At 41.6% G+C, this 12,691-nt stretch overlaps 1 protein-coding gene across 7 annotated transcripts in view; it reads right to left on the bottom strand.

Annotated features, from left to right (window-relative positions):
* Positions 1 to 9,631, bottom strand: part of mcf2l2 (MCF.2 cell line derived transforming sequence-like 2) — a 111,280-nt gene extending 101,649 nt beyond the window's left edge. For 4 of the 7 annotated variants that reach the window (XM_024421667.2, XM_024421673.2, XM_024421670.2 and 1 more), the window contains exon 1: positions 696 to 977. In XM_024421667.2, coding sequence (XP_024277435.1) covers positions 696 to 828 — 133 coding nt within the window. In that variant the 5' untranslated portion in view covers positions 829 to 977. Of the gene's footprint in view, positions 1 to 695; positions 978 to 9,253 lie in introns of those variants that run through there. The other 3 variants (XM_024421669.2, XM_024421672.2, XM_024421675.2) reach the window with 3 other exon arrangements.
* Between the last annotated feature and the right edge of the window lie 3,060 nt (positions 9,632 to 12,691).

Below are 12,691 nucleotides of genomic sequence, written 5' to 3'. Positions count from 1 at the left end.
CATCTGATAGCCCGGTCTCTCAGAGCAGCACAACTCTAACACACACACATACTGCATACAGTACACACACATCAGGTCCCCTGCCAGCCTCTACCACCGCAATTATTTCTCTTCAGTCCAGCGAGGAAGTGAGCTGCTGCCTCTGACCTCTGCCTAGGTCTCTTACCTCCACTTACCTCTCTTTGTCAGGCACATGCAACAGAGAATAATCACAAACCCTTCTTAGCTAACCTCTATCTAAGCTCAGGTGACTTCACACTCAGGTGAGAATCTAAAAGTGAAATGCACCATCACTGTGAAGCACAACATGGAAACATAGAAGCAATGGAAACAGAACTCTGTCATACATTCCAATGTGAATTTATAGGGCATTTTGAACTACTAGCTCTATTCGTAACAAGGTTCCCACAAAGTGTTTACAGGGTAATCACCGTCCTCTCTGTTAGGTCACATTGCTGAACGTCTTCAGCCTGTAAGCACACAGAACTCCTTACTCAAGACGTCACAAGGAAACACCACTCAATCACCAGCCCCTACCTACTGCTATCTACTGAGCAGGCTTCTCCAGTACCACAACTAGCATACATCACATCTGTTTCACACCACTCATAGGCAAAATAACCACAGACCTGTATGAGTATCAAACACACAGAAAATGTCCATGAAGGGTTAAAGTAGATAATCCAGTCACTTACACATAACTGAGCCCATGGTGAGGTCTTCCTGTCTGGACCAGACCGACAGTCCTGCCCTGAGGACTCTGTGGTATGGAGAGCCGCGCAGAGCAGATTCCTTACTGTGTGTGTTTCTGTGAGTGTGTGGGTGCATGTGTATGTGTTCTGTCAGGGCTCTTGCCAGCAGTCTGAGTTGAAGTCTTGTGACCAGTGGAGCTCAGGAGACTGCCATGGCTTACACCAATCTCCTCAACAATGTCCTGAGGCACTGGGGGCTTCCCTTTCCTCCCCCACCCTGCCCGACATTCAGCCGTTGTGCTGTGTGGCCACCGTGCGTCAGGAACCCACCACCGCTTTTCCTCCTTCTGGCTGTAGCTCATTCACTGGCCTGGCCTTGTCTCGGAAGCACTTTCTCACCCCTCCCTCCCAAGACACTCTCAGTGGACAAGGGTATGTATCACATGAGAATAAACACACAAGAATATTATCAGTAATACTCAGTCATACTGTATCTAAGTTACACCCATGGGCATGGCAGTCATTTGTTTGTTTATTTGTTTATTCAGATCCTCATTAGCTTTTGCAGAAGCAGCAGCTACTCTTCCTGGGGTTCACAAAAAAACACAAAACAGCAACAAAACACTCATACACTGATATACAAGGAGAGTCACACAAATGTAAAATACAACAATATACAAACAATACAACAACACAAATGATGTGTGTGTTGGAGTGTGTCTGTGTGTGCATGTGTTTGTGTGTCCCCTCACATTTAGGGGGCTAAGTTTGTAGAACTGCTATTTGCAAAAAAAGAAGCAGAAATCCTACTACTCCAATATAACTTTTTTACACCACACAGCATACTGTTACAACTGAAGAGGCAAAGGAGTTACCAACCATTACATCAACATGTGTCCTTTTAGTGTCCAAGCAAAGACCAACATGTGTGATACTGTAGCCTTGATGTTTGTCACAGGAAATTGTAACCAGTGGGCTTCCTGTCTTTAAAGAGACATAACACACAGGTCTGTATCTTAAAGCTTACCTTTCCACTGGCTGATAAACATACATTACTCTCACTAGCTATTAATACACTAGTCTATTCAGGGAGCAGTTTATTGACATGATAGGCCTTTTTTAGCATTAGTGTTTACCTCTACATGCCCCAACAATACACATTAACAACAAGCTGTCACAGCTCAAGCATACTTTACAGCGCACATATCACATCACGTGATACTCCACGTTTTGAATATAATGTAAAGAAGTGAAATGTCCCACCTTTCTTTTTAGATGACTTTGAGATAAGTCTCCACAGCCTATGTTCAGATAGTTGGTCTCTCAAGCTGAGAGAATGGCAGGATCCAGACTCCTATTCCCAAGTGGTATCGAGGTGGAGTGATTACTTCATGTGAGTAGAACTATCCTTAGTTCAGTTCAACAGTATGATTTTGAATCCCTATATTGACAGTATCTATTTTAAACCACTATGCTAACGAAACAGCATGAAAGACTACAAAAGCAGCAACTCCTGCAAGCATATTATAACAACATTTGCACTGTTTGTTTTTCAACTTAAGGGCAAGGAGTCAATTCCATCATATGACAACACCATGTGGCTCTGTCAGCAGAAGGAGGTATGACCTTTACCATTGGGACATGTGCTCTAAAAACAGAAAAACAGGAACAAGATGCTAGCATATAAGAAATCTGGATCTGGAGATCACACTTCCCATTTCCACGTCCTCTGCAGCCCTCCCTGAACCATGACCTATTCAGTTCTGAAGCCTGATCAGCCGGCCAGCCCTTGCCATCACCCATGGTTGACATCGACAAATCACAGGGCTATACGCCTGCACTATAAACCTGCAGTGCATGGGTCCAATGTTTGCAGTAAAGCCACATTATACTAGTGCCACTGGCATCTGGCAGTCACTCCTCCCTCCAGAAAACACACACACACACACAAGGATGGTGAGGATTAGTACTGTATATGTGAGCTCTGACCAGTAGTCAAGAGGTCCAGGGTCACACACACTGAGTCAGATAACCACATGTAACCGGTGTGAAATGGCTAGCTAGTCAGCGGGGTGTGTGCGCTAATAGCGTTTCAATCGGTGACGTCACTCGCTCTGAGACCTTGAAGTAGTTGTTTCCCTTGCTCAGCAAGGGTTGCGGCTTTTGTGGAGCGATAGGTAACGATGCTTCGAGGGTGTCAGTTGTTGATGTGTGCAGAGGGTCCCTGGTTCGGGCCCAAGTAGGGGCGAAGCTGTTACACACACACAGTACAGTGTCTTTTACCGCTTCCTGCTATTGTAATGAGGCTCGCACATGTATGTTGTCATGTCAACACAAAGTCACCCTGTTTTTAAAATATAGATATTGGAAGGTTCAGCTGGTCCTCTTCACAAGTAGTACATGACTAAATTACAACCGAGTCCGTCAAGTCCAAATAGCATATATTTACCTTCCATTTGTTGAGTTATCTGACAGGAACAATCCTACCCAGTCTGAAAAAACATTATGTTAAAATATGTGAAAACATCATGAAAAAAGATAGCTACAGCATCATTCAATAATAAATTAGCAGTATGTTGTCCCACATTCAGAGCTGTTGTAAACATCTGGTCTATTATCTGATGTATAAATTATTAGTGCTGTGAACCTCAGTTACCAGGGCAGGAGCAGAGCATCAAATCTCTCAATCATGAGAGGCACTGAGGATAGGAAATCGATCCAAAGATCAGGTCTTCTGTGACTGCACACAATATACTGCAGCCCCTTGCGAGATAGATTAAGGTTCTAAACATCTGCAGTGTTATTCTCTACAATGAATCGACACAGTGGCCTTGAGAGGTAATTATTCTCAAAAACAATGCCCTGTGGGGGGGATGAGCAAACCTTGCTGCAAACCATCCTACCCACCTTCAGAGAGTGGAGGGTCATGGGGTCAAGGTCACAGAAGGAGAATGGGGAGTAGTCATCCCAAGTACTCCCTCTGTGTGTCCTAGGCTGACCTAGTAAGACTCCTCTCTTCCCACTATGTGCCATCTGGTTTCCCAAGCATGCTGTGGGGCTCGACCTCATTTGGTTTGAGCTGATCTGAAGGGCCACCCTGAGCCCTCTAGAACTCGAGTAGTTACACTAGAGTCAGAAATTAGGCCAGACTCTCAAATATATGTTCATATCTTATGGCTCGGTGGACTATTGTTCCATTGTGTTACTGTGAGCACAAGTCAAATGCTGGCCAAAGCCCAAAGGGGACTGTGCGAAAAAGGACAACCGTTTTCCAAAGGATGTCGAGAGCCCATTTCACGTAAAGCAGGGACAAATAGGAAGCAGTGTGAATACAGCCTACGTCATAAAAACAAGGTTGTCCTGGCTGGGTAAACCCAGAGCCCAGAGCTGTCTGGGGTTATGTCACCAGGGATATTGATGGCTGGAACCCTTATCTGACCTAAAGAGGTTCAAAGATGTTGACGACCTATGACTGATACAAAAAAACAAACAGCCTATGATGTGTCTGCAGATTCTATGCACTTGTGCCAATGTGTAACATTGCAATTTTGTTTAAATCAAATCGACTAATAATACAATCTTGAATCACTACAAACATTAAATCCCAAATCCACATAATCTAAAATCCAAACACGGAGATAAAGTTGACGGCATTGTTGTGAGGGGATATGATTTCAGAGGTGAGAGGTAAGGAAGGAAGACATCTGCTCAAGCCGTTTGAGATGATGAACACCAGGGCTGCTGTTCCAACAGGAGAGAGGATGACCCTTTGACCTTCCCATTGTTTACCTCTCTGCGTATGGGACAGTCTTTTATAGATCTGAATTGTGTCTCATTCGGTGCCAAGGCTTATGAATGTACTATCAGTATCACAGAATAACATGGCACCAGGCCCTCATGGTGGCATCTGGTATTGATTTTAAAGAACAGCACTGACCCTTTGGCTGCTAAGCCAATGAGGGACGGGCACATAAATAAATGGAGGGACAAAACAATGCTGATTTCTATTTATCTATCTATGATAACCTGCACAAACCAACATTGCAGATGTCCATAGAGTTTCAATAGATTCATGGCTTACTGTAAGAGGATATAACTACCACAGTGCCATAGTTACAACAAAATGATTGACAGACAAGTTAGCCAACATTTGTGGTGAGAGAAACCATAAACATGCTCACACAAAATACACAACGTCTAGGATAGAGGCCTGTGTTGAAGAGCCAGCAGAACATGTACATTGTCATGCCACTTATCACTTATCAGTGAAAATTATGCTTGAAACTAAATGCCTTCGGAAACCAAATATTGTAGTTATTACTCTGACATTTGAATGTGTTTTCCAGCCTTGGTGCCTGTCAGCTGCAAGCTGTGTCTATATTCTGTGCTCATGTTTGGAAGTGGTTGTATTTTCTTTTTCTATAGGCCTATAGACTGTTTCATTTCCCTGTGTTAACCACATACTGTATATGGGGCCAGCCATGAGTGGCCAGACAATACTAATCCTCTTAGTTCAATTAGCAACGGGTGACTGATGCCACACATTTCCATTCTTCTACTGTGCTAAATAGTACAGTGTGCAAAAGTAGGGTTACTGCTACAGTGGGCCAAATTCTTTGCACACAATGAGGTTAAGAATTCAACCAGTAATACTGAGTTTATATTTTCCTGTATGGTAATGTAATTCTTCCTATTAGAGATCCTTGGGGTGTGTTATGGAGGATTTCCCAGTACACAGGAAGCATTGTGCTACTGTAATTCCTCTGTTGCTATAGAGGCAACAAACCATAACATACTTTTGCCTGACCTTAACTTCCTGAAAACGATTTGAAGGTTCATTTCAATTAGGTCATGTATTTCCCTCTAAATATCATTTGCTTGGGAGAGCTGTGACTGGAGACAAATACTACGGTCTGAATTCTAATCATTACAATAATTCTGTTTGAAACATCATTTCATATCATGAATCATTCATAAAATCCATACGACGTTACCGTAAATTACGCAGCCTTCACTTTCTGGCAACTATGATGTCACCTGCCACCAATGAGAGCTCAGATAAGGCTTGAATCTCTCTCTTTCTCTCTCCCTGTGAGTCATGGAGCCTGTTACAAGGTTTTAATTGCAATAATACCTCTGTGGTAGTGCTGCCGACATCAGCTGCCAAGCTCACCATTTCCCACTCATGGCTTAAAATGTCAAATATGTGATTGAAGCTGCACAGTTCTACATCCCTTACAGATAAACAGAGGGGTGTGTCGTTGATCTTAAATAAATCAATGGAGAATAAATGCCACTAGCAGAATAACATTACTGTCATCAGCGTCTTGTGTAGCAAGTCAATCATCTTCTGTAAAGAGAAGCTCATTATGAACCTTTTATATAGGACACTTTGGGGATACAGTATTTAGGTCAGATTGGTATAATAACATACAGTTGAAGTCGGAAGTTTACATACACTTAGGTTGGAGTCATTAAAACTCATTTTTCAACCACTCTACAAATTTCTAATTAACAAACTATAGTTTTGGCAAGTCGGTTAGGACATCTACTTTGTGCATGACACAAGTCATGCACAGCATGCCAGGGTGGCAGGGTAGCCTAGAGGTTAGAGCGTTGGACTAGTATACTTGCAACCGCAAGTTCAAATCCCCGAGCTGAACAGGCAGTTAACCCACTGTTCCTAGACCGTCATTGAAAATAAGAATTTGTTCTTAACTGACTTGCCTAGTAAAATAAATAAATAAATAAAAAATGTTTCCAACGATTGTTTACAGACAGATTATTTCACTTAGAATTCACTGTATCACAATTCCAGTGGGTCAGAAGTTTACATACACTAAGTTTACCCTGCCTTTAAACAGCTTGGAAAATTCCAGAAAATGTCATGGCTTTAGAAGTTCTGATAGGCTAATTTACATAATTGGAGTCAATTGGAGGTGTACCTGTGGATGTATTTCAAGGCCTACATTCAAACTCATTGCCTCTTTGCTTGACATCATGGGAAAATCAAAAGAAATCAGCCAAGACCTCAGAAAAACAATTGTAAACCTCCACAAGTCTGGTTCATCCTTGGGAGCAATTTCCAAACATCTGAAGGTACCACGTTCATCTGTACAAACAATAGTACGCAAGTATAAACACCATGGGACCACGCAGCCATCATACCGCTCAGGAAGGAGACGCGTTCTATCTCCTAGAGATGAATGTACTTTGGTGCGAAAAGTGCAAATCGATCCCAGAACAACAGCAAAGGACCTTGTGAAGATGCTGGAGGAAACAGGTACAAAAGTATCTATAACCACAGTAAAACGAGTCCTATGTCGACATAACCTGAAAGGCTGCTCAGCAAGGAAGAAGCCACTGCTCCAAAACCACCATAAAAAAGCCAGACTACGGTTTGCAACTGCACATGGGGACAAAGATCATACTTTTTGGAGAAATGTCTTCTGGTTTGATGAAACAAAAATGTAACTGTTTGGCCATAATGACCATCTTTATGTTTGGAGGAAAAAGGGATAGGCGTGCAATCCAAAGAACACCATCCCAACCATGACGCACGGGGGTGGCAGCATCATGTTGTGGGGTTGCTTTGCTGCAGGAGGGACTGGTGCACTTCACAAAATAGATGGCATCATGAGGAAGAAACATTATGTGGACATATTGAAGCAATATCTCAAGACATCAGTCAGGAAGTTGAAGCTTGGTCGCAAATGGGTCTTCCAAATGGACAATGACCCCAAGCATACTTCCAAAGTTGTGGCAAAGGACAACAAAGTAAGGACAACAAAGTCAAGGTATTGGAGTAGCCATCACAAAGCCCTGACCTCAATCCTATAGAAAATGTGTGGGCAGAACTGAAAAAGCGTGTGCGAGCAAGGAGGCCTACAAACCGGACTCAGTTACACCAGCTCTGTCAGGGGGAATGGGCCAAAATACACTCAGCTTATTGTGGGAAGCTTGTGGAAGCTTACCCAAAACGTTTGACCCAAGTTAAACAATTTAAAGGCAATGCTACCAAATACTAATTGAGTGTATATAAACTTCTGACCCACTGGGAATGTGATGAAAGAAGTAAAAGCTGAAATAAATCATTCTCTCTCTTATTATTCTGACATTTCACATTCTTAAAATAAAGTGGTGATCCTAACTGACCTAAGACAGGGAATATTTACTTGGATTAAATGTCAGAAATGGTGAAAAACTGAGTTTAAATGTATTTGGCTAAGGTGTATGTAAACTTCCGACTTCAACTGTATTATCACGACAGCGATCTATAACGCTCAACATATAACATGACACTGACGATAATTGGGGGTCTCTGATAAATTGGGGGCGTGAGAGATGCAAGCAGTAACACAGGGGAGGCTGCTTCCATAAATCAATAGGGCCTGATGCACACAAGCCTGGCAATCTCAGTTTCTATGGTAACTGCCTGCATGGTCCCCTCCCCCATGGATGGCTGCTGACTGCCTGCCTCACTAGAGCCATGATAGAAGACACTCCGTAACAATCTCCAGCGTGGCACAATAACCTACTTCCTCTGTCCAGCCCGGAAGACCCGGATGTAGAATGTGGAATGATGGTCAACAAGAGGAATTGAGAGAGGGGGAAATAGGAATCTAAAGAGATTTATATGAGGTTTTCTGTTTTCTGTGGCTAATAACATTGACTTTCATTAAATAGCTAATAAAACCAGTAAATACAGTATATATATCTTCATGATGATATACATATTAACTCTTAAATGTGGTTATAGTGATTTACAATTAAATTCATGATAAGAATGGGATGGGATTATCAGATAATGGAAAATCCTTTTCAATATAGGAGCATAGGACAACAAGCATTTCGCTACATCACAAGCATTTCGCTACATCACAAGCATTTCGCTACACTACAAGCATTTCGCTACACCACAACCATTTCGCTACATCACAACCATTTCGCTGCACCACAAGCATTTCGCTACATCACAAGCATTTTGCTACACCACATGCATTTCGCTACACGCGCATTAACATCTGCTAACCATGTGTATGTGACAAATCAAATTTGATTTCTCTGTGATTTGATTTGACAATCACACTCTATGATGACACCCCTGTGAAGTTCTGTGATGACTAGTTAGTACACCAGCATAGTATGAGAAGTCTGACTGGTGTGAGGAACATGACGTGTTCATTATGAAACTATACAAAAATAAAATATAAATCCACATACCAGATGGTCCACTAGATATAACCACATACTTCATGGTCATTTGTGTAACGTTGACTATGACCTTGAACTAACTATGTAAATTGCAGCTATAATGATCAGCCCAAATCTGACATTTCTACCAGTTTAGACCATACATTTACACATGTATCTCTACTATAAAGCAATTCCATATCTGAGCATTTCTAAGGATACTGCCTGGAATAGGGAGACCATCCAGGGAGCAGCTGCTGGGTATCACCTCCCTGCTCCCTCTCTCTCTCCCTGGTACATACCCCTTCCCTCCCCACAACCCTCAGTGTGGCTGATGGCTGATGGAGGGATGAAGACAGGACACTCACCGACATGTGTGATGACACAGCCCACACGCTGCTGGAACTCCTGCAGAGACATCTCCTCCTCTCTTAGCCAGCAGAGCATCTCAGGGTGTGTGCAGCTTCGGCTCTCCTCTCTCCCCTCCTCTGCTCTACTCTCCACCACTCTCCTTCGTCAATCCGCTCCCTCACCGGAGGCTGAAGGACCCTTCACACACAAAGCACAGTGCCACTCCCAGTCCGAAAGCACCTCAGAGATGATGTGAGAGAAGGGAAGTAACTTCAGGGTCTGCAGATACCTCTAACTCCACAAAAAATATATATTTTCCTCAAAAAGTACAATACAATTTAGCATAGTTTGTGTATGTGTCATTAATATTGGATGGATACACACACGCTCACTGGGTGAGCCAATCAGGAGAGGCTAACGCTGCTTTCAGGCTGATGCTCGGCTTGCTGTAATAAAGGCTGAGTCAGACACCAGGAAGCAAATCAGGGAGCAGCTACCTGCCTTGGGGAGATAGGGGGCTAATGGATTCCATAACACAAAACCTGGAGCTGTAGAGCCACTGGAATGGAGCTACAGTACCACTTGGGCTATGATGAAAATGTTACTTCTAAAGAAATCTGCTTAATCTAAATGGCAGACAATATCAAATAATATCATATACATTTAAAATATAATATTGTAAGTAAACGATTTCATTTTCAAGTATACATTTTAATAATGGAAATATGTAGGCTGAAATAGGCTGTTAGCATACAGAAACTAAATATGTAGATCAGGGATTCTTGAAAAACGGGACAAATCTCAACTAGTTTTTTCACAAATATTTTTTTATTAATATTAACAACATTGGAAATATATATTTTGATAGACCAAAGTATCAGCTATCACACCATATAAGGGAACAACCTACTATTTCTAGATTTGTTTCATAAAATGCACCTAACTGGATTTATGTCAACTCAGTAAGACATTTCATTTTTACATTTATTGTCCAACAAGTTTTTAAAGGCTTTGATTGTTTAAGTCTAACATTAGATTATTGAACTATATAACACAAATATTTGTTTTGTTTTGTTTTATAGCATTAAGAACACCTGCTTTTTACATGGCATAGATAGACTGATCAGGTGAATCCAGGTGAAAGATATAATCCCTTACTGATGTCACTAGTTAAATCCACTTCAATCAGGGAGAAAGAAGTAGGTTAAAGAAGGATTTTTAAGCCTTGAGACAATTGAGACATGGATTATGTATGTGTACCATTCAGAGGGTGAATGAGCAAGACAAAAAATGTAAATGCCTTTGAATGGGGTATGGTAGTAGGTGCCAGGTGCACTGGTTTGAATGTGTCAAGAACTGAAACGCTGCTGGCTTTTTCACACTCAACAGTTTCCTGTGTATATCAAGAATGGTCCACCACCCAAAGGACATCCAGCCAACTTGACACAACTGTGGGAAGCATTGGAATCAACATGGGCCAGCATCCCTGTGGAACTCTTTTGACACCTTGTAGAGTCCATGCCCCGACAAAATGAGGCTGTTCTGATGGCAAAAGGGTGGTGCAACTCAATATTAGGAAGGTGTACCTAATGTTTTGTACACTCAGGGCTAATTCTATTAGCATTTTGGTAAGTTCTTCTAGATTCAGAATATATATTAAAAAAAACATTTATAAAGCAAACATCATCCCTTAGGTTTAGCACAGCAAATACTTCAATAGTTTAAACATGTGTTGCAGAACATTGCTTAAATTGTTTTTCAGAATATTGACAAATAAATTGTATATTAAGGGGGTTAGCCATCAGTGGCAGATTTGACGAGCCACACAAAATATGAAACATGATCCATTTGAAAATCCCCAATATAAACATAACCATTCTATCAGATCTTCCAGTACTCTGACGGAGTTGACGTTACACAAAAATTGCATTTTTCTTAATTCAAGTGGTATAAAATGTATAAATGTTGTTTTTGCTTTATGACTCTAAAATGTATATAAAAACAAACATATTTGAACCAAAATTCATATTCTATCCATCAGATAGATGGAGTTGACAGTTTATGGTTGTGACCATGGTGATTTAGAATTACAATGCATTCGGAAAGTAATCAGATCCCTTGACTTTTTCCACATTTTGTTAGATTACAGCTTTATTCTAAAATGGATTTTAAAAATCCTCATCAATCTACACACAATACCTCATAATGGCAAAGAGAAAACAGGTTTTTAGCCATTTTCGCAAATGTATTAAAGATTTAAAATGAAATAGAAATACCTTATTTACATAAGTATTCAGACCCTTTGCTATGAGACTCGAAATTGAGCCCAGGAGCATCCTGTTTCATTTGATCATACTTGATATGTTTCTATAATGTGATTGGAGTCCAGCTGTGGTAAATTCAATTGATTGGACATGATTTGGAAAGGCACATACCTATCTATATAAGGTCCCACAGTTGACAGTGCATGTCAGAGCAAAACCCAAGCCATGAGGTCAAAGGAATTGTCCATAGAGCTCCGAGACAGGATTGTGTCGAGGCACAGATCTGGGGAAGGGTACCAAAACATTTCTGAAGCATTGAAGGTCCCCAAGAACACAGTGGCCTCCATCATTCTTAAATGGAAGAATTTTGGAACCACCAAGACTCCTCCTCCTAGAGACAGAACTCCAGAGTTTCTCTGTGGAGATGGGAGAACCTTCCAGAAGAACAACCATCTCTGCAGCACTACACCAATCAGGCCTTTATGGTAGAGTGGCCAGGTGGGAGCCACTCCTCAGGAAAAGACACATGACAGCCTGCTTGGAGTTTGCCAAAAGGCACCTAAAGGACACTCAGACCATGAGAAACACGATTCTCTGGTCTGATGAAATCAAGATTGAAGTCTTTGGCCTGAATACCAAGCGTCACGTCTGGAGGAAACCTGGCACTCTTTCTACGGTGAAGCATGGCGGTGGCAGCATTAGGCTGTGGAGATTTTCAGGGGCAGGGACTGATTGACTAGGCAGGTTCGAGGGAAAGATGAATGGAGCAAAGTACAGAGAGATCCTTGATGAAAAACATCTCTGGAGAGACCTGAAAGTAGCTGTGCAGCGACGCTCCCGATCCAAACCGACAGATCTTGAGAGAGTCTGCACAGAAGAATGTGAGAAACTCCCCAAATACAGGTGTGCCAAGCTTGTAGCGTCATACCCAAAGACTTGAGACTGTAATTGCTGCCAAAGGTGCTTCAACAAAGTACTGAGTAAAGGGTCTGAATACTTATCTAAATGTGATATTTCCATTTTTTTATTTTTCATAATTTTGCAAACATTTGTAAAAACCTGTTTTTGCTTTGTCATTATGGGGTATTGCATATAGATTGATGAAAATAATTTAATACATTTTAGAATAAGGCTGTAACGTAACAAAATGTGGAAAAGGTCAAGGGTTCTGAATACTTTCAGAATACACTG

This window comes from Oncorhynchus tshawytscha, linkage group LG05 (genome assembly GCF_018296145.1).
Source record: "Oncorhynchus tshawytscha isolate Ot180627B linkage group LG05, Otsh_v2.0, whole genome shotgun sequence".
Lineage (NCBI taxonomy): Eukaryota > Metazoa > Chordata > Actinopteri > Salmoniformes > Salmonidae > Oncorhynchus > Oncorhynchus tshawytscha.
The sequence above is the reverse complement of the archived record's forward strand: the minus strand, read 5'-3'. Positions and strand labels throughout refer to the sequence as shown.